Source organism: Heterodontus francisci, chromosome 5 (genome assembly GCF_036365525.1).
Source record: "Heterodontus francisci isolate sHetFra1 chromosome 5, sHetFra1.hap1, whole genome shotgun sequence".
Lineage (NCBI taxonomy): Eukaryota > Metazoa > Chordata > Chondrichthyes > Heterodontiformes > Heterodontidae > Heterodontus > Heterodontus francisci.
Window position 1 is genome coordinate 90136908 of NC_090375.1, and position 25807 is coordinate 90162714.

At 43.2% G+C, this 25807-nt stretch overlaps 1 protein-coding gene across 8 annotated transcripts in view; it reads left to right on the forward strand.

Annotated features, from left to right (window-relative positions):
• LOC137369955 (protein EFR3 homolog A-like) overlaps positions 1-25807 on the forward strand; it is a 325373-nt gene that overhangs the window by 280146 nt on the left and 19420 nt on the right. For all 8 annotated transcript variants that reach the window (XM_068031744.1, XM_068031747.1, XM_068031748.1 and 5 more), the window contains 3 exons: positions 1338-1465; positions 23688-23776; positions 24585-24633. In XM_068031744.1, the coding sequence (XP_067887845.1) occupies positions 1338-1465; positions 23688-23776; positions 24585-24633 (266 nt within the window). The remainder of the gene's footprint in view (positions 1-1337; positions 1466-23687; positions 23777-24584; positions 24634-25807) is intronic.

The following is a 25807-nucleotide window of genomic DNA, read 5'->3' on the forward strand; positions in this document are numbered from 1 at the left end:
CCAATACTGTCATGGACAGATGCATCTGTGACAGATAGATTGATGAGGACGAGGTCAAATAGGTATTTGCCTCTCGGTTTCCTCACCACCTGCCACAGACCCAGTCGAGCAGCTATGTCCTTTAGGACTCTGCCAGCTCGGTCAGTAGTGGTGCTGCCAAACCACTCTTGGTGATGGACATTGAAATCCCCCACCCAGAGTTTATTTTGTGGCCTTGCTACCCTCAGTGCTCTTCCAATTGGTGTTCAACATGGAGAAGTACTGATTCATCAGCCAAGGGGGGGTGGGGGGGTGGTGTAGGTGGCAATCAGCAGGAGGTTTCCTTGCCCATGATGCCACGAGACTTCATGGGATCAAGAGTCAATGTTGAGTCCCAGAGCAATTCCCTCCCGATTTGTATACCTCTGTGCCGCCACCTCTGGTAGGTCTGCCCTGCTGGTGGGACAGGACATACCCAGGGATGGTGATGGTGTCTGGGGCATTGTCTGCAAGGTATGATTCCGTGAGTATGACTATGTCAGTCTGTTGCTTGACTAGTCTGTGCGACACCTCTCCCAATTTTGGCACAAGCCCCCATCTGTTAGTAAGAAAGACTTTGCAGGGTTGACATGGCTGGGTTTGCTATTATCGCTTCAGTTACCTAGGTCGATGCTATGTGGTCCATCCGGTTTCATTCAGTTTCTTAGACTTTGTAGCGGTTTGATACAACTGAGTGGTTTGCTAGGCCATTTCAGAGGGCATTTAGGAGTCAACCACGTTGCTGTGGGTCTGGAGTCACATGTAGGCCAGACTAGGTAAGGACGGCAGATTTCCTTCCCTAAAGGAAATTACTGAACCAGATGGGTTTTTACAACGAGCGACAATAGTTTCATGGTTATCACTCGACTAGCTTTTAAATTAAAGATTTATTAATTGAATTCAATTTCCACCATCTGGCATGGTGGGATTCGAACGCATGTCCCCAGAGCATTATCCTGCGTCTCTGGGTTACTAGTCTAGTGACATTACCACGACACCACCACCTCCCCTATGTGACGGTAATACACCTTGTGTGAGAACTCTATCTTCTACAGAAACCAAATTGTGTTAATAGCCTATTTTTCATGGTTCACTAAGCATGAATTTTGCAATGATGTATTCATGCAGCATTACAGGTTTAAATTTGAATTCAATGAGAGAAAAGCCAGATCACATTATTGGTTTCACATATTTGGAGGACTGAGTTTTTTTTTGAGTTTGTGTTTACTTATTGTAAATTTACTTTAAAAAGAAATTAAGGGAGCTTTTGCAGTTCTTTATGCAATGTGCATACTGTTAAGTTTTCTATCTATTAATAGATTTCCCAAGACCCTGGAGACTCCAGACAAAAGCTGTCTTTTCTTGCAAAACAAGATTGCAGATGCATTGGCTGGCAGTGGCTACAATGTGGATAGGCTGTCTGTGCCTTATGTGCCCCAATCTACAGGTAGGAATGCGATTGAATGTACTGATGTGTGGGTCAATGATTTATCCCTGATAAAGACCAAGCCACTTGAAACTTATAACTCTAATGAGTCATTACCAGCTGACCTTTACTTGAGTTTCTGATTTTTTAAAAAGGCAGCAAAAATGACTCAGCCTTTTCTGATTTCTGTACAGTAGATGAGACTGGTCTCCAAGGTTCTTTTTCAATAGTCATAATCTCCCAATAATAAATCATGTTCAACCTGCATGCAAACAAGTAGTTGAAAAGCCATAGACAAGTTACTTAATCCCAACACTTTTTCTGCAGAATTAAACTGGTGGACAGGCAGAATTCTGATGCTCAGTCAGTAAATTAATTTAGTTTAGCAATTTGTACCATGATGTGAAGAAAGTACTCACTATGTTGTAGGTTCAAACCTTGCCACATAACCAAGGCTGATGCTATAGTGGCAGTGCTGAGGGAGTGCTGCAATGTCAGAGGTACTGTCTTTTGACAAGAACTTCTCTGGTCGATGTAAAGAATCCCACGCGCTATTTAAAAAAAGCGCAGAGGAATTCACACGATGTGCCAGCACAATATTTCCCCTTCAGCCAATATCACTAAAACAGATTATATGATTATTTCTCTCAATGCTGTTTCTGAAGCCTTGCCACAAATTGGCTGCCATGTTGCACTACATTGCAACGGTGATTACACCTCAAAAATACTTCACTGGCTGTGAAGGACTTTCAGACGTCCTTAGGTTTGGCAAAGCTCTATATAAATGAGGGTGTGCGCTCTATGTCTCCTCCTTTCCACTCTTCCTTCCCCTCTCTCTCTCTCTCTCTCTCACACACTCTTTCCCCCCCCAACCACACCCCCGGCCCCAATTCCATTCCCTTGCTCACCTCTTTATGGTGTAGGCGTACTCCCCTCAGCCCGTGGTCCCTTGAATGGCCATCATCATCTGCACTTGGAGAAATTTCCATCTAGCTCAGCAACAAATGTCAGTTAGCAGTGTAAAATCTAATCTCAGCAGCCTGCAGAAGTAGTAGTGCATGAGTGACCGTCTTCAACAGAAAAACCTCTTAAGTTTTTAAAAACAACTTCAGGTCACTCACTGCCTTAACTAATCTTGCAACTGACATCTCTAGTGTAGCCAACGTCTCTCACATAACAGAAACTCTGCAGTGCTTCCTTGGGGCTCCTTACCTTTACAGGGTTACCTGAAATATACATGCCAGAAGAAATGTTGATGAGTCTCCCTAACTGTTCCTTGAAAATTCTGTCAGCAGTAGTCATCATCTGAAGTTCCAGCAATGGCACCTGAAATGTTGAAACAAGAAAGGGAAAAGACCAAAGTAAACTTTAGACATATGATTATAGTACGTGCCCCAACTCCCCCACACTCCTAACTTCCTGAGTGACATCTTTATTGTAGCTGCAAAGACAACCTTGCTCTGACCAATCATCCCTTTATCTGAATTTTAAAATACCATCAAAACTTGCTTAGGATAAATTGTACATACACCACCTCTAATATGATTCATTCGTAGAATATCCTTATGAGCCAGCAAAATGGTTTGGAATGTTGAGTGCGTCATGCCTTGTGCAGAAGTGTTGCACATCCGTAAGTAGATGAGTATTTAACTCATTTTGTGTTTGTTCATAAAAGATGTGCAAATTCTCAATTGTTGGCATGTAAAATGGCACATTTTTGAAACCATCTTTTCTGCATGGAATAATATAGCTAGCAGCTTCTTTGTTGAAGATGGCATCATGGTGGGTTAGTAGTGGTTACTTAAAGGCAACAATCCCATCATTCTGGTAATTCTAAATGCTTTAAACTGTTATTCATTATTGGTTAACCACATTACTTGAATGTGACCAAACCAAAGTATTTTTCCCCATATAGAATCAACCAAAGATAAATACAAATGTGTCCTTTCTCTTCAGGGTTCCTTTCTATTTTTTTAAAAAACTTATCGTCACTTCTCTCTAATTTGTCTCTTGTGTCTAGTCCACAACCAGCTTTTTACTTCAGGAAAACCCAGGCATAAGTGCAGACGGAAATCGAAAGATAAACACTGGCTTAGTAAGAGCTGCATCATGTAAAAAGACATGGATGCACCAACACAATAAATGTTAGTTCACTTGATTGCTACCTTGACAGTAGTTAGTAGACTTAGGCAAAAAAAAATCCCCAAAAGCTGCTGGTGCTAGTTTCAAAGGCATAGGTGAGCAAAATCAGTTTTGCATATTTCATTTCATATAAATTATATGGCCATAACGACTGGTTGTTTTGAAGTCTGAAGGTGAAAATAGAACTCTGGAAAAAGGCCTTTAGCTGATCAGTGTATTTTTCATGAAACCTCTGAAAGATAAAATTTGACATCCTGGGATTTGTCATGAGTAAGAATACATTATATTGATAGTATTTCTCCAAGATTCATCTGGTGATGATTGTACCAACACTTAACTGCATCTTTGCTGAATTTTCAAAGAGGAAATCTGGTATCCCCAGAATGACTTGGTTTATCAAATTTATTGTGTGGAGGTCAGTGTCCTCTGTTTGATTGCAGTTCAGCAGAAGGGTAGCCCACTCCGTATGGTATGTGAACAGGCGGAAATGATGCCTGAGCCGGAGTTAACTCTTCTGTGCTTAAACACCAAGGGTAACTGTGAATGTTGATGTGACCAGTTTACTGTTATAATGTGCTATGGCAATGCTTTATAAATTATTTGTAAAAAGTAAGCTAAACTATGAAATTGTCAGTAATAAAAAGGTAAGCGGTTTTCGTCTTTTTACAATATTTGATTTTTTTTTATTGGAGATCATTTGCAAGAATACTCCTATGTTTTATTTATAGTTAAGACGTGTTTATTGAAATTTTAACTTAATCGATGCTAAATGTTAGAATGTTGCCCTGCTGTCCTTGTGACAGAAAACTGGTATTCACTAACATCCTAGCCAGGAGAGCTTGTGCAAACATTTTGGTTAGATTTGAGTCTGCAACTATTGAAAACTCAACTTTCAAAGCTGTTACTTACATTCCAGTTTCATGAAATCATAGAATATTTAGAACTGAAAGAAGCCATTCAGCTCATTGTGCTAACTTTTCAACTACTTGAATTCAATTTCCCTACTGTCTTCCTGTGTCCTTTTGTATTCCTTTTAAAATAACCATCCAGTTCAGTTTCATAATAATAGTGTCTGCCTCACTAGCCCCTTGTCGTAAAATGTTCCAAGTTCTAACAATGCCTGTGTGGGAGAAACTAATTTTTCTAACTTTTCCCTTCATTCATCTAGCAATGATCTTAAGTCTCTGTCCCTTTTTCAACCCACTGCTGACAATTAAAACAATCTTCTGTTAATCCTCTTGAAACCTTGTGACCTTAACCTTAATTTTTAAACCTCACCCTCACCACCACCACCCCATAACCTGTTCTGATTCGGTAGTAAAAAAGCCTAACTTATTTTTGAAGCTTTCTTCATATTAATTACTTCACCTTCCTGATGTCATTCTAGTAATTCTTTACTGTTCCCTTTCCTTGACTCCAATATCCTTCTTATAATGAGTTTCCCAGAACTCTATGCGGTGCTAGCATCACTTAATTTTTTCTATTCAGTGCTCTTATGTATAAAACCCAGATTCTCATTTACCTTTTTAATGACCTTTACCTACAGTCCTACCTTATTAAAGATCTATATATTTACACCCCTCGATCATGCTGTTCCTTCTCTCTAAGAGTCTTACCATTTAAGATCTACTTCCTTCCACTGTTCTTTTTCACACTCTTAATTTCTCTGTCCCCCTGCAATCTCAAATGTTTTTCTCAGTTTGAAAAGCTCTTGAATTTGATATTAACAAACCTCAATATCATTTCTCTTGTGCCTATGACCCAATCATTTGCATTAATGGAAAACAAAAAAAAGGTTGCAGTACAAATCCCTGGGACATGCCACAAACCACATCTACCAATCCATTAAGCAACTTTGTTCTTGCTCTATTTTCTATCCATGTGCCTACAATCCCCTAAAACTTGCCTTAATTTGCATAAGTTACTTCTGTAATGCCTTATTAAACACCTGAAAATTTGTATACCCAACATCTGTCATATTTTCTATTTGAAATTTTTGCAAAATAAATTCAACCTTGAAATGTAGAAGTATCTTTTCTCTTAAGATCTTGACAAACTGCTGTCTTTTTTAACATTTCTAGCAGATTCACTTTTCTTTCCTTTCTCTGTTAATATTTAAAGTCTTTTTGGAATAGTTAAATTTCTTAATTTCAATCAATTAAACACAAGTCTCAATAATCCTGTAGCTAATGTATTTTGTATCTGTTTTTCTCTTTCATGCACCATAATGAAATCCTTTGTACATATTTTCTAATAACATGAACCTATGAGAAGACAGCATTGGTTTAATTGGGCTATATTCTTAAAGCTTTGTCAATAGAGACAGAAAGTGTTTCACAACTTATTTTTGTATGAAAGAAATGTGTTCACTGTATGACATACCTCTGTTCTACAAAATAAGCTACTGATAGATACAAAGGACTATTTATACAGTACATCAGTAATGCAGATACCTCATTTTGTGCATACTTAGTGTATCATTTCAAGTGTAACTGAAAGACAGCATTGGGAATTTGGTAATTACTTGGGTCAGGTGATTTGGAGCATTACCACATCCAGCATATTTGCACATGTACCACGTGTTGTGCAGTTTGGCACCCAATTTTCTTGATGTTGCGGTTTTTTTTTAAACTACAAGGAAATGAAATACTGTTTTTTTTGAGTGGATCTAAATAACAAATTACTTCCCCTACTGGTGATTCTGTACTCCACCCTACTAGGTACATTTTGCATGAGTTGTATGTTTTCTTTAAACTCTAGTTATTGGATATATTCAACTTTAACATAGAACATGAGAACATAGAACATTACAGCGCAGTACAGGCCCTTCAGCCCTTGATGTTGCGTCGACCTGTGAAACCATCTGACCTACACTATTCCTTTTTCATCCATATGTCTATCCAATGACCACTTAAATGCCCTTAAAGTTGGCGAGTCTACTACTGTTGCAGGCAGGGCGTTCCACGCCCCTACTACTCTCTGTGTAAAGAAACTACCTCTGACATCTGTCCTATATCTATCACCCCTCAACTTAAAGCTATGTCCCCTCGTGTTTGCCATCACCATCCGAGGAAAAAGGCTCTCACTATCCACCCTGTCCAACCCTCTGATTATCTTATATGTCTCTATTAAGTCACCTCTACTCCTCCTTCTCTCTAACGAAAACAACCTCAAGTCCCTCAGCCTTTCCTCGTAAGACCTTCCCTCCATACCAGGCAACATCCTAGTAAATCTCCTCTGCACCTTTTCCAAAGCTTCCACATCCTTCCTATAATGCGGTGACCAGAACTGCACGCGATACTCCAGGTGCGGCCGCACCAGAGTTCTGTACAGCTGCAGCATGACCTCGTGGCTCCTAAACTCGATCCCCCTACTAATAGCTAACACACCATATGCCTTCTTAACAGCTCTATTAACCTGGGTGGCAACTTTCAGGGATTTATGTACCTGGACACTAAGATCTCTCTGCTCATCTACACTACCAAGATTCTTCCCATTAGCCCAGTATTCTGCAATCCTGTTACTCCTTCCGAAGTGAATCACCTCACACTTTTCCGCATTAAACTCCATTTGCCATCTCTCAGCCTAGCTCTGCAGCCTATCTATGTCCCTCTGTAACCTACAACATCCTTCGGCACTATCCACAATTCCACCGACCTTAGTGTCATCCGCAAATTTACTAACCCACCCTTCTACACCCTCATCCAGGTCATTTAGTTTAGTTTAGAGATACAGCACTGAAACAGGCCCTTCAGCCCACCGAGTCTGTGCCGACCATCAACCACCCATTTATACTAATCCTACACTAATCCCATATTCCTATCACATCGCCACCTGTCCTTATATATTTCCCTACCACCTACCTATACTAGGGGCAATTTATAATGGCCAATTAACCTATCAACCTGCAAGTCTTTGGTATGTGGGAGGAAACCGGAGCACCCGGAGGAAACCCACACAGACACAGGGAGAACTTGCAAACTCTGCACAGGCAGTACCCAGAATCGAACCCGGGTCCCTGGAGCTGTGAGGCTGCAGTGCTAACCACTGTGCCGCCCCATTTATAAAAATGACAAACAGCAGTGGCCCCAAAACAGATCCTTGCGGTACACCGCTAGAAACTATACTCCAGGATGAACATTTACCATCAACCACCACCCTCTGTCTTCTTTCAGCTAGCCAATTTCTGATCCAAAGCACTAATTCACCTTCAATCCCATACTTCTGTATTTTCTGCAATAGCCTACCGTGGGGAACTTTCTCAAACGCCTTACTGAAATCCATATAGACCACATCCACGGCTTTACCCTCATCCACCTGTTTGGTCACCTTGTCAAAAAACTCAATAAGGTTTGTGAGGCACGACCTACCCTTCACAAAACCATGCTGACTATCGCTAATGAACTTATTCTTTTCAAGATGATTATAAATCCTATCTCTTATAACCTTTTCCAACATTTTACCCACAACCGAAGTAAGGCTCACAGGTCTATAATTACCAGGGCTGTCTCTACTCCCCTTCTTGAACAAGGGGACAACATTTGCTATCCTCCAGTCTTCCGGCACTATTCCTGTCGACAATGACGACATAAAAATCAAGGACGAAGGCTCTGCAATCTCCTCCCTGGCTTCCCAGAGAATCCTAGGATAAATCCCATCTGGCCCAGGGGACTTATCTATTTTCACACTTTCCAAAATTGCTAACACCTCCTCCTTGCGAACCTCAATCCCATCTAGCCTAGTAGTCTGTATCTCAGTATTCTCCTCGACAACATTTTCTTTCTCCACTGTAAATACTGACGAAAAATATTCATTTAACACTTCCCCTATCTCCTCCGATTCCACACACAACTTCCCACTACTATCCTTGATTGGCCCTAACCTATCTCTAGTCATTCTTTTATTCCTGATATACCTATAGAAAGCCTTAGGGTTTTCTTTGATCCTATCCGCCAATCACTTCTCGTGTCCTCTCCTTGCTCCTCTTATCTCTCCCTTTCGATCCTTCCTGGCTAGCTTGTAACTCTCAAGCGCCCTAACTGAGCCTTCACGTCTCATCCTAACATAAGCCGCCGCCTTCCTCTTGACAAGCTTTTCAACTTCTTTAGTAAACCACGGCTCCCTCGCTCGACAACTTCCTCCCTGCCTGACAGGTACATACTTATCAAGGACACGCAGTAGCTGCTCCTTGAATAAGCTCCACATTTCGATTGTGCCCATCCCCTGCAGTTTCCTTCCCCATCCTACCATCCTAAATTTTGCCTAATCGCATCATAATTTCCTTTCCCCCAGCTATAATTCTTGCCCTGCTGTATATGCCTGTCCCTGCCCATCGCTAAGGTAAACCTAACCGAATTGTGATCACTATCACCAAAGTGCTCACCAACTTCTAAATCTAACACCTGGCCGGGTTCATTTCCCAGTACCAAATCCAATGTGGCATCGCCCCTGGTTGGCCTGTCTACATACTGTGTCAGAAAACCCTCCTGCACACACTGGACAAAAACAGACCCATCTAAAGTACTCGAACTATAGTATTTCCAGTCAATATTTGGAAAGTTAAAGTCCCCCATAACCACTACCCTGTTACTCTCGCTCCTGTCAAGAATCATCTTTGCTATCCTTTCCTCTACATCTCTGGAACTATTTGGAGGTCTATAGAAAACTCCCAACAGGGTGACCTCTCCTCTCCTGTTTCTAACCTCGGCCCAGACTACCTCAGTAGACGAGTCCTCAAACGTAATACTTTCCTTGATTAACAATGCCACATCCCCCCCTCTTTTACCCTCTTCTCTGTTCTTAGTGAAACATCTAAATCCCGGAACCCGCAACATCCATTCCTGTCCCTGCTCTACCCATGTCTCTGAAATGGCCACAACATCGAGATCCCAGGTACCAACCCATGCTGCAAGCTCACCCACCTTATTCCGGATGCTCCTGGCGTTGAAGTAGACACATTTTAAACCAAGCTCTTGCTTGCCAGTGCCCTCTTGTGTCCTTATAACCTTATCCCTGACCTCACTACTCTCAACATCCTGCACACTGGAACTACAATTTAGGTTCCCATCCCCCTGCTGAATTAGTTTAAACCCCCCCCGAAGAGCACTAGCAAATCTCCCCCCCAGGATATTGGTACCCCTCTGGTTCAGGTGAAGACCATCCTGTTTGTAGAGGTCCCACCTACCCCAGAAAAAGCCTCAATTATCCAGGAAACCAAAACCCTCCCTGCTACACCATCCCTGAAGCCACGTGTTCAACTCCTCTCTCTCCCTATTCCTCACTTCGCTAGCACGTGGCACGGGCAACAACCCAGAGATAACAACTCTGTTTGTTCTCGCTCTAAGCTTCCGCCCTAGCTCCCTGAATTTCTGCCTTAAATCCCCATCTGTCTTCCTACCTATGTCGTTGGTGCCTATGTGTACCACGACTTGGGGCTGCTCCCCCTCCCCCTTGAGGATCCCAAAAACACGATCCGAGACATCACATACCCTGGCACCTGGGAGGCAACACACCAACCGTGAGTCTCTCTCGTTCCCACAAAACCTCCTATCTGTTCCCCTAACTATGGAGTCCCCAATGACTAATGCTCTGCTCCTCTTACCCCTTCCCTTCTGAGCAACAGGGACAGACTCTGCGCCAGAGACCTGTATCCCATTGCCTACCCCTGGTAAGTCGTCTCCCCCAACAGTATCCAAAACGGTATCCCTGTTGTTGAGGGAAACGGCCACAGGGGATCCCTGCACTGCCTGCTGGTTCCCTCTCCTTTTCCTGACGGTAACCCATCTACCTTCTTCTTTTACCTGAGGTGTGACTGCCTCCCGATAACTCCTCTCAATAATCCCCTCCGCCTCCCGAATGATCCGAAATTCCTCCAGCTCCAGTTCCCTAACGCGGTCCTCGAGGAGCTGGAGCTGGGTGCACTTCCCGCAGATGCAGTCAGCAGGGACACTCTTGGCGGCCCTTACCTCCCACATTCTGCAGGAGGAACATTCAACTGCCTTAACCTCCATTCCCACTATTCTAAATTCCCAAGTTTTTAACCAATCACACGATAAAACAAGAAGAGAAATAGAAAAAGCCTTACCTTACCTACACACAACCGAGTCCTTTTTTTGGTAAGAGGAGGAGGGCGGGTGGGAGACACTACAAGAGTAGTGTCTCGGGTTCAGAAACAGCCCAAATATATAGGTTTCTACTTACCCAGCAGTCCCTGCTCCACCGAAACTCCTGATGAAATTGACTTCCCAGCTGTTCACTCCTCGCTCGCAATGCCTGTGCTCCTGGAAAAGCTGCACAACGAAAAGGTAAGAGAATTTACACAGCCCAAATATATAGGTTTCTACTTACCCAGCAGTCCCTGCTCCACCGAAACTCCGGATGAAATTGACTTCCCAGCTGTTCACTCCTCGCTCGCAATGCCTGTGCTCCTGGAAAAGCTGCACAACGAAAAGCAAATCCTAAACATTCAGCTGCTGAGATGAAAATCTGCTTCACTTTAAATAACAGGTTTTCATCACAAAATAATGATTTCATAAGACATTGCTAGCCATATGCTGTCTTTTGATGATAACCCAGGTTTGAATATGGACTGTATTGCCTCTACCTGTGTGCAGCTATTTGAGAATAAACAGGCTTGGAATGTGAAAATATTTTTATGTTATGGCTGGTCATGTTTTTTTTAAAATCAGATCATTATCAAAAGTTAGTTAAAGAATACTGCACCAATTAAGTTGCAGTACTGCAGTTTTATCTATGATGTGGACCTCCTTAACCTACCTGCACTTGGGTTGTGGGTTTTTCACAGTAAAACAATGCAATTCATTTGTGCAGTGTCCAAGATGTGTTGAACAGATTCTACTATGAAATGCGTGAGATGTCATCAGGGAGTGAGGTGCCTTCCCCTTTTAAATTCCCTAACTACTGTTTTAACCCCCCTTTGTGGAATAAATGTTTTGATTTTAAATTTCACATTTTACTGTACATTGTTTAAACTCATATCAAAAGTAGTAAAATGTTAAATAGTAGGTTACACCACAAATCCACTACTTTCCATCAATTCACAGTTGGTATGGAATACAGGGAGAAACCAGTGGAGTTTTTATCATTTATCATCAGTTGCTGCTAAGTGAATATGAAGGAGGTTTGAAGCAGTCATTGACAAATCCATGGCTCGAATGGTTTGCTTTGCCAGCTGAATAAAGTTGTCTGGGAGAGGACACTTTCTGACAGGATCAAGAACAGCTGATGCAAGTCCAAAGGACATGTATTGTGTTCCAGTGTGACAGATATGTCTTTCAATTCCGAAAGGTATCTTGCATTGTGTACCAAGCATTTGCAAGATGCCATCAGCATAAATTTTCATATAGTGCTTTCACTTTACATACACCTTCTGATATGGCATGGAAAAAGGGTACAAGTGCACATAATTAGGAGTCAGAATATTCTAAATCCAGAATATGTTCAAGGCATATTGCATTTTCTGTGATGGTATTGTTCTAATTGTGAATAACCTGAGAGAGACAAAAACATATTTTCTCCTGAATTGGCCTGGTTAGTTTTTAATAGAGACTTCTGAGAAATTCCTCTAGACCCCCGAAGGTGATGATAAAGAGTTCCAGGAGGCCACGGTGACCATGAGGCACATCATCCAACATTCTTTTACCCTTTTCAACCTCAGCCAGGAACTCATCCAGTTTATTTTTGTGCTTGCAGCAAAACCACATTCCTTGTACGAGTTAACAACTTTTTCCAGAAACCTTTTGCATAAAGGAAAATATGTCCACCTTAATTCTATGCTAGCATATCTATTACCCCATGGTTCTCCCTTTTTTTAATCTAATCCAAATAATGTATCCACATGAACACAGTCTAATCTACATTATTTTAAAAACGTTAGTCAAATCCCTCCCCAAGGTCTTTTCTTTTCTAGAATAAAAAGACCCAAATCTTTAATTGTGATAACTTGGAGCTTCTCAGATGCATGCAATGGTGTCACTTCATGTCATTTTTTTCCCTTGGTCTAAGAACCGTTTTAAACTGTTTCCCCAAGTCTTGGAACCTTTTAAACTTGTACATATTTAACCTCAAGATTTGAAAGCAACAAAGGTCATTAGTAACGTTGGACTGGACTTAGTGAGGCCATGTGGAGTGGGAATGGATGCATGGGGGCGGGGGGGGTGGGGGGGGGGCGCGCCAGAGAATAACAATGGACGCATCCCCAGGAAATTTGACATCATATAGTCATAGAGTTTTACAGCACAGAAACAGGCCCTTCGGCTCAACGTGCCTGCACCAACCATCAAGCACCCGTCCTAACTAATCCCATTTCCTCGCACTTGGCCTGTAGCCTTGTATGTTATGGCGTTACAAGAGTTCACCTAAATACTTCTTGAATGTCATGAGTGTTCCTGCCTCTACCACCTCTTCAAGCAGTGTGTTCCAGATTCCAACCACCCTCTGGGTGAAAAATCTTTTCCTCAACTCCCCTCTAAACCTTCTGCCCCTTACCTTAAATCTATGCCCCCTAGTTATTGACCTCTCCGCTAAGGGAAAAAGTTTCTTACTGTGTATCCTATCAATGCCCCTCATAATTTTGTATACCTCAATCAGGTCCCCCCTCAGCCTTCTCAGCTCCAAGGAAAACAAGCCCAGCCTATCCAGTCTGTCTTCATAACTGAAATGCTGCAGCCCAAGCAACATCCTGGTGAATCTCCTCTGCATCCTCTCCATTGCAATCACATCCTTCCTATAATGTGGTGACCGGAACTATACACAGTACTCCAGCTGTGGCCTAACCAGCGTTTTATACAGCTCCATCATAACCTCCCTGCTCTTATATTCTATGTCTCGGCTAATAAAGGCAAGTATCCCGTATGCCTTCCTAACCCCCTTATCTACCTGTGCTGCTGCCTTCAGTGATCTATGGACAAGCACCCCAAGGTCCCTCTGACCCCCTGTACTCCCCAGGGTCCTACCATCCATTGTATATGCCCTTGCCTTGTTGGTCCTCCCAAAGTGCATCACCTCACACTTCTCAGGGTTAAACTCCATTTGCCACTGCTCCGCCCATCTTACCAGCCCATCTATATCGTTCTGTAGTCTGAGGCTTTCCTCCTCATTATTTACGACACCACCAATTTTCGTGTCATCTGCGAACTTAGTGATCATACCTCTTATATTCACGTCTAAATCATTAATGTACACTGTAAACAATAAGGGTCCCAGCACCAATCCCTGCGGTACCCCACTGGTCACAGGCCTCCATTCACAAAAACAACCCTCTACCATCACCCTCTGTCTCCTTCCGCTAAGCCAATGTTGAATCCAATTTGCCAAATTACCCTGGATCCCATGGGCTCTTACTTTCTTAACCAATCTCCCATGCGGGACCTTATCAAAAGCCTTACTGAAGTCCATGTAGACTACATCAACTGCTTTACCCTCATCTACACATCTTGTTACCTCCTCAAAAAATTCAATCAAATTTGTTAGACACGATCTCCCCCTGACAAAGCCATGCTGACTATCTCTGATTAATCCCTGCCTCTCCAAGTGGAGATTAATCCTGTCTCTCAGAATTTTTTCCAATAATTTCCCGACCACTTATGTTAGACTCACTGGCCTGTAATTACCTGGTTTATCCCTGCTACCCTTCTTGAATAATGGTACCACATTCACTGTCCTCCAATCCTCTGGTACCTCTCCTGTGGCCAGAGAGGAGCTGCAAATTTGTGACAGAGCCCCCGCTGTCTCCTCCCTTGCCTCACATAGCAGCCTGGGATACATCTCATCTGGGCCTGGGGATTTATCCACCTTTAAGCCCGCTAATACAGCCAATACTTCCTCCTTAACAATACTAATTTGTTCAAGTATATCACAATCCTCCTCCCTGATCACTACACTTACATTCGTCCCTCTCCATAGTGAACACAGATAAAAAGTAATCGTTCAAAACCTCCCCTATGTCCTCAGGCTCCACACACAGATTGCCTCTGTGATCCCTAATGGGCCCCACTTTTTCCCTGGTTATCCTCTTGCCCCTAACATACTCATAAAACACCTTGGGATTTTCCTTTATCTTGTCTGCCAGTGATTTTTCATGCCCCCTCTTCGCTCTCCTAATTACTTTTTTTAAGTATTCCCCTACACTTTCTGTACTCCTCTAGGGCCTCTGCTGTTTTCAGCACTCTGAATCTGCCATACGCCTCCTTTTTTTTCTTATCCAATCCTCTATATCCCTTGACATCCCTTGTTCTGTTGGTCCTACTCTTCACCTTTACAGGAATAAGCTGCACCTGGACCCTCACAATTTCCCTTCTAAATGATTCCCACTCATCTGATGTAGACTTTCCTATAAGAAGCTGCTCCCAGTTCACTTTGGCCAGATCCTGTTTTATCATATTGAAATCTGCCTTCCTGCAATTCAGTACTCTTATTTCCGGTCCCTCTATGTCCTTTTCCAAAACTACCTTAAATCTTAAAGTTATGGTCACTATCCCTGAAATGCTCCCCCACTGCCACTTCTCCCACTTGTCTGGCTTCATTCCCTAGGATTAGGTCCAGTACTGCATCTCGTCTTGTAGGACTCTGTATGTGCTGGCTCAAAAAGCTCTCCTGAATGCACTTGAAGAATTCTGCCCCCATTAACCTTTTTGCACTAATACTATCCCCTCTAATATATGGGAAGTTGAAATCCCCTACTATTATTACCCTATTATTTTTGCACCTCTCTGAGATTTGCCTACATATCTGCTCCTCTACTACTGCCTGACTGTTTGGAGGCCTGTAGTACACTCCCAGCCAAGTGATTGCCCCCTTTTTGTTTTTAAGTTCTACCCATATGGCCTCATTAGAGGAACCTTCTCAGATATCATCCTTCCTTACTGCAGTAATTGACTCCTTAATCAACAGCGCAATGCCACCTCCTCTTTTCGTGGCATCTGTTCCGGATTTAGTCAGCGCGGGAAGGCAAAGGCGGTGTTGCCTCAACGCAAAGGGACTGCCATTTGAATTATCGAACAGTTAGTTTTAATACATCTGCATGTAATTGAAAGTGATTCAATGGGGGGCTTGGAATTAAGTGGGCGACGGGCGGCCTCTGTCGCGATGGGAAGGCAGCCAGGAACAGTATTGGATAGAAGAGGGGGGAGTGGAGGCTATCGTCAGCCTGTAGTACTGTATGCTCTGTATGGGAGCGCTTGGTTCTTGGGTGGGCTTGGTCTTGGGTGGTTGGCACGAGTGGCCCTGCTGCTGGGTGAGAGGGTTGGCTATCAGCAAGGATGGGCACTGAGGGCCATCAGCTCGTAAGCCAAGAGGAGTAGCAGAGACTTGTCTTTGTCTTTGTGGATCCCCATGGCGTGATGCAGCGCTTCCGATGGAGGGAAGCCAGGATGCAAGAGGCAATCTCATAGGTACCGGCTTCTGATGGCTTGATGGCCTCTGAATGAAAGCAGTTAAGACTTACCTAAAAGCATTCAGTCTGTCGCCTCCTTTCTATTGGGGTTCCGTGCCTAGCGCCCATCCTAACCGTGCATATTGGAACATCAGAGATGCTTACCAATGGAGGGCTGTGCCTATACTGGCAGTCCACTAAAGGAGAACTGTGAAGTCAGCATCTCACAACTAAGGCATGAAGGAATGAAAATTTTCCACATTGAATGTTAACTTCAAAAGTGGAAAAAAAATTATAACTGACAACAATGGCAAATTTCAAACACCCATGAATCCCCATGTGCGTCTAGGTAGTTTTCTTTATATGTCTTCGAATGATTCTATAAGGTGTGACTCCTGCAGTAGCAGCTGGTCTGGAGGCAGGCTGCTGATCATGCTGCCCCTTGGACTAGACAACTTTGGGCGTCCCCTGGCTGCCTGAGGTCTGGAAGGCCCAAACTGCCTGAGGGTTTCCTGCATAGGTGCAGGACTCTCCGGGCGTTGTGGCTACTGGAGCTGGGGTCACTGGCGGAAGGGCTGAGGAGCTGCTGTCCATGCTCAGAGTGCCCTGAGGGGAGCCCCCAGCTGTGGAGGTCAGCTTTTCCTCCTCCCTTTTAAGGCTCTCTTGAACCTCCCTGCTGACCAGAGAAGACTCCAGACGCCTTCTCCTCTCACCTTGTCACAGCTGCGTTGAGCTCATGGCCAAGGCAGTGGTGTGCAGCTCTGTGCATATCTGGGATTTGGCTCTTCATGAGGATCGCCAAACTCTCTATGGACATGGCAGCACTCATGGCATGGATGGACTCCTCCATCATCTGCTCATGGCCGTGCATGGCCTCTGGCATCACCGCCAGATGTTGCCTTACCCCTCTCTGCAACTGCAACAGGCCCTGTGCTGTCGACACCAGAGGCTCGTCATCAGCCTGGGGCTCAGCAGGGGCCTGGCCACCCGTAGTCCTCCAACTGTCAGAGGTCTTGGCTGTCTCAGCTTCAGCCAGCTGCTCAGACGGGTGTGCTCTCACTAGCATGTGACCCTGATTCTAAAGCTGAACATAAACATGAGGTGAAAGTATCTGCACTGGTGGAAGCTGCAGGAGAGTCATGTGACAATGCATCTTCTGACTGCTCCTCAGACATTGACTGCTGTCCCCCTTTGGATTGAATCTCTTGACACCGACCTGAATGAGAGAGCACAAACATGTATGGGTTCGGCATTCCAGATCTCATCATGATATTCATGCTTGATGTGGATCTCCAGAAGTGTGTTGGATGCCGATGAAAGACTCACTGTCTTGTGCAGAGACTTCAGTCCCACACTCCACTATTGAGCGGCTGCCCGTCAACTCCAGTGCTTCATTCTCAGCTGCCGAGAGAGGTCCTACGTCTGCAATTGGTCCGCCAGTCCGCAAGATCTCCCTGTTATGAGCCTGCTTGTCCTGCTGGTGGAAAAAGGGAGATTGCCATACTTCAAAGGAAGAGCAACAGGCCAGGTGTACTAGTGAAAGCACCTTGTGCAATGCTGGGGTTTCCAATATGGCTCATCCCCCACATCAGCTCTCAGGGAAGGTAATGGGGTGAGCTGTCAAAAAAAGATAGCCTGCAGCTGAGATGTTGCCATGCACCTGGCAGGACAAGCTGATGCCTACCTCCCATGTAGCCACATGCAATCCTCAAAAAGGAGAGTGGTAGGTAGCATTCACCTTGGCAATCCGCATGCGGTCTTTGACTCTTCTCCTGCACTGGACCCGTGAACTGGGGATTGGGAGAGGGGGTGACCCCATGCTGCTGACCTCCATCCAGGCTTGCTTGGTTATGTGGGAGGACCTTTTCTTGCTGTCACTGGGGAAGAAGACCTCTCGCCTTTCCCTTGCAGCTTGGAGGAAAATTTCAAGGGGGATTCTCACTGTGGGGTTGCTGGTTGTCTTGGATGTGCCATACTGCAGTTTCCTTGTCAGGGGTGGGAGGTCCAGGAGTCACTCCACCGGTTTCAGTAGTAAACAGCAAATGACACTAAGGCAGCAATAAGAGCAGGGCTGGTAGGGCTTTAAATACAGCATCAGCATCTGCTCCAGCGTCACCCGACCCACTGCATTCGGCAACTCGAATCCCAGCCCCCCCACGCCTCCGTTATTATAATTGGCCGCATGCCACATGATTGCATTTGGTCCAGTGTGCATGTGACAAGTGGCAACAGTGCCCACGCTCAGGTCCGCCGCTGGAAGCCACAACAGGAACACGAAATCCAGCCCATTATCACTTCAATTATGAAGATAGATTGGAGAAGTTGGGACTGTTTTCCTTGGAGAGGAGAAGGCTGAGAGGTGATTTGATAGAGGTACTCAAAATCATGAGGTGTCTGGACATTGCAGATAGGGAGAAACATGCTACATGCTTCTCTAATCTCCTGATTAATACCATGCCGCACACTACCACTACTGTTTGGTGGCTTATAAACGACTCCTACTAATCTTTGCTGCCGCTTGCTGTTTCTTAGCTCCACCCAAAAAGATTCCACGTTTTGTTCTTCCGATCTGAAATCCTCCCTTGCTAATGAACTGATCCCATCCCTTATTATCAGTGCAACACCATCTCCTTTTCCTTTTTTCCTGTCCTTCCTAAATGTCGAATATCCTTGAATATTCAGTTCCCAGTTTTGGTCACCCTGTAGCCTCGTTTCCATAATGGCAATTGGATCATACCCATTTACCTCTATTTGTGCCAATGACATGGAACTCACTGCCCACAGGGGTGGTGAAAGAAGAGATGATCAATGACTTCAAGAGGAAGTTGGATGGCCGCCTGAGAGAAATAGACTTGCGGGGCTATGGGGATTGAGCCCGGGAGTGGGACTGACAGCATAGCTCCTTGGAGCGCGGGCATGGACTTGACGGGGCGAATGGCCTTCTTCTGTGCCATAAATTACTCTATGACTCTACTCTTTGACTCGAAACTGTTCCCACTTGTGAAAGGATCGAGAATGAGAAGGCACAGATTTAAAGTAATGGGGAAGACCAGCAAAAGCGGCATGAAAACTTATTTACGCAGTGAGTAGTTAAGCTCTAGAATGCGCTGCCTAAGAGTGTGGTGGAGACAGGTTCAGTTGAAGCATTCACAAGGGAACTAAACTGTTATATGTAAAAGAAGAATGTGCCGGATTACGTGGAGAAGCCAGGGGAATGGCATTGGGTGATATGCTCTTTCGGAGAGACAATGCAGACACGATGGGCCAAATGGCTGCCTCCTGTGCTGTAACAATTCTGTGATTCAAAGGAAATACATTCACATCAAAGAAGACAGCATTTTAGATTGAACTTCAATTGTTTCCAAACTATTTAGCATTTTTAAGAGGTTTTCAACCCAAGATTGTAATAAAAAATCAAGATGATTAAACAAGCAGAATCACCTCAAATGTCCCAAATTCCAATTTGGTAATTAAATCATTTAAGAAATTCAAATCTGCCAATTTAAGTGGAAGCTTCATATCTGGAGCTAAAGACTCTCACATACTTCAATATCATAACCAGACTTTCACTGTGGCTGTAATGAAAGTTGGGTTTTCACAACTTAATGGGTTAGTTAACCTTAATAATTCCAATATTATTCAGACCAATGGTAATTAACTTAACACAGGACAGAATAGCACATGCTTCAAAAAGAAAAGATAAATTGCCTAAATTTTTTCCTGTTTTTCAGGCGCCATTCCAAATGACTGTAATAAAACACAAGAAAAAGTTAGCTTCCACAGTTAAATAAAGCCTTCAACAATCCAACACAATAAGAGTTAGAGGGTGGAGTTCCCACAGCTTGTGAGCTCTGAAACATTTCACACCAGCTTCTTGGAGGCAACACTGCAACCTTGCAGTTTTTAAACAGTAGATAAGGGGACAGAATCTTTCCCACTGCTGCTTTATTCCATTAGATTAATTTATTCTTTGTCTCCCTTAAAACCAATTTTCAATTCCTGATACAAAATACTGAAGAAGGGTCACTGACCCGAAACGTTAACTCTGCTTCTCTTTCCACAGATGCTGCCAGACCTGCTGAGTGGTTCCAGCATTTCTTGTTTTTATTTCAGATTTCCAGCATCCACAGTATTTTGCTTTTATTTCGATTCCTGATGTTGTCTACGTTATTCCATTCTATACTGTTTCAAAATCTCAAACTGCTGTGTGTGTCCTAACCCAGACCTGTTACCTGCTGCGCAGTGGTTAGCACCGCAGCCTCACAGCTCCAGCGACCCGGGTTCAATTCTGGGTACTGCCTGTGTGGAGTTTGCAAGTTCTCCCTGTGTCTGCGTGGGTTTCCTCCGGGTGCTCCGGTTTCCTCCCACATGCCAAAGACTTGCAGGTTGATAGGTTAGTTGGCCATTATAAATTGCTCCTAGTATAGGTAGGTGGTAGGGAAATATAGGGACAGGTGGGGATGTGGTAGGGATATGGGATTAGTGTAGGATTAGTATGAATGGGTGGTTGATGGTGGGCACAGACTCAGTGGGCCGCAGGGCCTGTTTCAGTGCTGTATCTCTAAAGTAAACTAAAAAACTAAACATTTATCTGGTATATGGGAAAGGTGTAACAGCGTAATGAAAAGAGTGAAGGGAACACTGAAAATCTAGTCAAGAGTCCCAGTCCTTTTCTCAGTTCACCCTCAGGAACTGCTATAATCACCTGCCTCAACATTTCAACATCCCAACACCAATTCCATATCCCTTTAGACCATGCTCACAACTCTCGCATTTACATTTTTCACTGGGCATCTTACTTTCTACAGACCCACAAGTAAAATAGTCAAAATGTATTTTTAATCCCAATTCTGAGTGCACAATCTTAAATTGAAATGAACATGCTCAATAATCACATGCACATTTTTATATTTCTATACAACTTAGAAATATGGATCCCTGTAACAAGTTATGATCTCAAAGTGCCAAATTTTGTGCAATTCTCAGGTCCTGAACCCTAGGAAAAATTTGAGTTTCAACCAGTTCAAAATCAAAAACATGACTCAACATACAACAATCAACAAACTTAAAACAACATCCAAGGCAAGACAATTTTTAGTCCTGTGCATAGAATGGTGGGTAGAGCCGACGCACAGATTTTTAAAAAAAACAGACTTTGAAATAAAATAAATGCTGTACCTTCCATGAATTTGCACATAGTTTCACACAAGCTGAAACAAACATGACACACATGACCAGTTGCCTTTTCCTTAAAAACAGAATATGTTGTCTTTTTTCTCTCTCTCAGCAGTTTTAATCACTAGAATTGGCCTTTATAGCCACACCAGGCGCTGCTCCACAAACCACTGACCACCTCTAGGCGCTTACCCATTGTCTCTCGAGACAAGGAGGCCAAAGAAGAAGTTTTAACGTTTGCTTTGGGTCTCTTTAACTTATTCCTATTCTTTTAGCCTGCCTCTGGTGTACCATTATCCAAATGGTACCCACCCCTCCAGGAGGTGTTTCTCCCCTGTCACATTCTTTGTGTCCAAGTGGGGACACAGCCTCTAGGACTAACCCATACCCACCTCTATTTTGGAGGCAACTTCCCTACAACATATTTAATAACTGTTTTGTCCATAATTTTCCCTTTAGGATTTGAGTGTGCCATTATTCCTTACTTGGGTAAGACTTCAATCTATTTGCTTTTGCTCAAATGTGAGAATTATGAGAATAATGGAAAACACTTACATTTCAATATCCAACCCAGATATTTATTAGGTCACCCAGACATCAAAATGTGCAATGCAATACAATACAATACTATGGATTACTTAGCACATACAATAAAATGTTCAAAATATGGTACAAGAAATTATACATACAACCGCCCATAAGCGGTCATTGCAGTCTCTAGTGACTGACCAGATCAGTCTTCCTTCTGACTGCAGCAATGAGGTTCCTTTAACGACCACTTTTTATACTTTTCTGTCAATAGCAGACAGAATGCCACACTGACAGGACCTCACTGTCCAGTAAAAGTTTTTCTAATATGAATTATTCAAATGGAGCATTGAGTTCTTTGAACCATGATGTTAAAGCCCACCTTTACGTTACCCATTCCCCCACGAGCATCTAGAGCTTTCACACATGCCTTTTGTCTTTGATCAACCAAGCTTTTACATTATCTTCCCTTGTCTCAACCTAGGCTGTTTTCCACAACATTCTCGAAACATTTTGTCTCTGATTTATAAACTAACTTTCAGACCTTCCTTGTTTGTATTTGCCTGATACCAATCATTTATGCTCAAAGCTGTTCATAATGGTTAATCCAATCTAAATTCTCTGTGATACTATTGAAACCATACTAGGGTTCTACACACTAATTAACTTTGCATTTCAGCAAGCATAGTGATTTAACACCGCTTCAAAGTCTTGTTTTACCCTTACCTGTGAAAAGTCAGCTTGTAGCATTTAACATTGTCATTTTACTTTGAAAAGTCTCTTCACCTTGCAAAGCATGCTGGGTAGTTTGGTCAAGTTTCTGTACAACTGGTTACAGTAAATAGCACCGCATCTCATCTAAACTGTTGATGCCCGTGTTGGATAGTTTTTGCAAGTCTCAACCACAAGTTCCAAAGTTATTCAAGATTGTTACTATTTCTTACATACACAGTTTCTTGCACTCTTCGCTTTCTGCACTACACCACTGCCCCCCACCCCACCCCTCCCCCCAGCACAGGTTCAAAGTAGTTTTCTTTATTACTCCACAGTAAACAGGTTTTGAGGAAGTGGTTTTACAGTATTGATGTCAGCAGCAGTGTTTTCTACTGGTATCAAAGTACGTGCTTTGTAAACTAGCTGTAGAGGTTTACTCCTTTAAGTGAAATTTTAAGTCTACTGTCCAATAGGATATATAGGTTCCCAAGAAGTGAGTTTGTAATGCTAACCTTTACTGTTTTATTCACTGATGCACCTCTGATGAGCTTTTCTGTGCAATCAGTATTGATAAATTATTAGATATTTCAATCATCCATAAATGTGACTTCTAAAACCTCTCTTGTGATGATCTCCCATTTTGGCTGGTTGGATTGGGGGTGGTTAAAAGAAAAGGGGACCAGCAAGCACCAAAGCAATGGTGCATTTTATTATTTGAAAGTGCTAACTTTGAACGTTCTATTTGGCTATGTGGGTTGAAATGCATTGCTTTTGTGTGGCCTAACCAAGCCCAGCTTGTGGTAGTGTATGCAGTTTTCTGTATATCTGGTGTTCATAGTTTTTAAACCAGTTTTCTTGCCTTCTGACTATCCCCTCCTCAAAAAAGCAGAGAGATCTACTTTGCTTGAAATAATTAATACCATGCTGTGTTGTGTGTTCTGATGATCAAGGCTTTGATATGCTTTGTAAGCTCACCCTGTAGAAGGTTTTATTGCACTTGGAATATTGAAGCATTTTGTTATATTTATTTTAAACCTAAATGGAGTAACCAAGGGTAACGCATCTTAACAGGATGTGATCCCCAACTATTATGTAAACTGGGACACTGTGCTCTTGCATCTAAACTACAACAGTGTCAAAGCTGGGCATTTTACTTTTTTTAGGGTTTTATACTTTGGATCGTAAAGGATCATCCCTCCAATATATCTACATATTTTAGCTGATAATTTTTATAAATAATTGCTTCTTACAAAAAAGTAAACTTTTGTTTCCTTTGCTTATTGTTATTTTTAGATGAAGACAGAATATCCAGAAGAAAGAGCATTGTTGACACTGTATCAATCCAAGTTGACCTCCTTGGTGTCAGTATACAACAGGATAAGGTAACAAAAGCTTTTGCTTTACAGATCCTGTAGATGGTAAGACTCTTCATGGCCTTCTGCCAGTTGTGCTACTTGATGGAAAAAGTCTCCTTTATTCCATATAATATGAATACTTTTTCTGGTAAGTTCAGTGTATCTCGCCATATAGCCTGTATCTGTAGGAACCATGCATTTAGTTTTTGTTGAGGTGTATTTTATATGGGATTTTTGCTGCAAGAAAAAGGAAATCTAATATGTGTAATAAAATGTTTTATGAAAGGCTCTATTTATATAGTATATACATGCAGAGCACCTGATGCTGAACATGATGCGAAATCCTAAAACATGCAGTATATTTGTGAAGTGGCTGTTCTTACATCAGTCTTTAAAATGCACCTCTGCTATTTTGAAATTTGCTTCCCAGTATGGTAAATGTTTTGTCTAGTATTGTTTCATCACTGAAATATCTATCTGATGAGATTTCATTTTTCTGAGGTGGATCTGACTTATGTTACCTTCAACTTTTTTCCCCTCCTCTTTGTGGGTCATGCAATTTCCTTATCCTAAGCCCATGCTCCTCTTAAGATGGCTGCTAGAGGGTCATGCGAGTAACCTGTTTGACTAGTCTCCCTCCATTTTTTCCCCCTCTCCCCACATGGCTGAGATGGGCAATTCCATGGCATAGGAGATTAGAGCTGCATCCATCAATCCACAGTTTTGTGTATGAATAGTTACCATGGCTGAAATTGTCAGAATGCAATATAAACCAGCCAATAAAATACATCTATGTACTGACAATCAACTTCAATGCTTGTTTTAATTTCCACAGATGAAGATGGTTGAAGAAATCACATTTGAAACTCTAAAGAAAACCATAGGTATGGGTAACAAGTTGGATTCAAACAAGTAAAACAGTAGCAGGGTACCATGCAGTATGATGATGGGGGAGGAATAAGTGTCATAAGTATACAGTTGAGTTTGATTCCTGATTCTCCATAAAAGACAGTGGCTGGAATTTTACACCACCCCAGCAAGCCGGAAGGTGGCAGGGGGTGGGAGCGTGGCATAAAACGGAGCAGGAGGCTCGGGAAGGCCACCCCAACCTGCTCCCGTCTCCGCCCCACTTTACATGGGCCGCGGGGAGAGAGCAAGAAGCGGGCCACCCGCCCCAGGCCAATAGAGGCCCTTAAATGACAGTTTAACGGCTACTTAAGGGCCTTTGCCCCGCCTCCATGGGTATTTTACCCGTGGCAAGCGGGCATCCGGGAGCATGAAAGGCTGCCAGCAATACCTGCCGGCCTTCCAGCGCACTGGGGGGGTGTGGGGGGGTGGGGAGAGGGAGTGGTCTAACAATCGGGCACAATGGGGCTGCAGTCCCAGCAGTGGCCACCTCTCCCGGTGACACTACTGGGACTGAGAGCTGCCGGCGCAGTGATTGGCCAGCAGCTCATTGAGGCAGGACTTACTCCCTCAAGCGAGTGGAAGTCCCACCTCTGAACAGCCTAGGAATCCGTAAAATGCAGGTTGCATTCCTGGGCTGGGCGTTTGAGGGTTCGCCACCGACTTTTACGTCGGTGGCCAGCTCGCGTCCGCCTGTCGTAAAATCCAGCCCCGTGGCCCTGATTTTAACTCTCTTGTAAGTGAATGGGTTTTGAGGAAGTTAAAATTGGGCCTCCTTGAGTTTTTTTGGTGTTTTTGCTCTTGTTAAATTAAGACCAGTTTGCACAATACTTTAACAAATTCCATGCAGTATTTAATTTATAATACTCTTAACAAAAATCATCAGTTTGTAGAAAGGCCTTGCACTTAATTATTACCCATCCTTTCAGCCGCATAGTGTAATAATCCAGAAATAGTTCCTATTTTCATAAATTCCTGTTGCTAAATAGTTTGTTGCTCATCTGCATCAAAGGTGCTAATGAGCACTTAAAACAATATTTGACACTGAGCCACTTAAGGTGATACCAGGACAGATGGGCAAAAGCTTGGCCAAAGAGGTAGGTTTTAAGGACTATCTTAAAGCAGGAAAGAGAGGCAGAGAGGGTTAGGGAG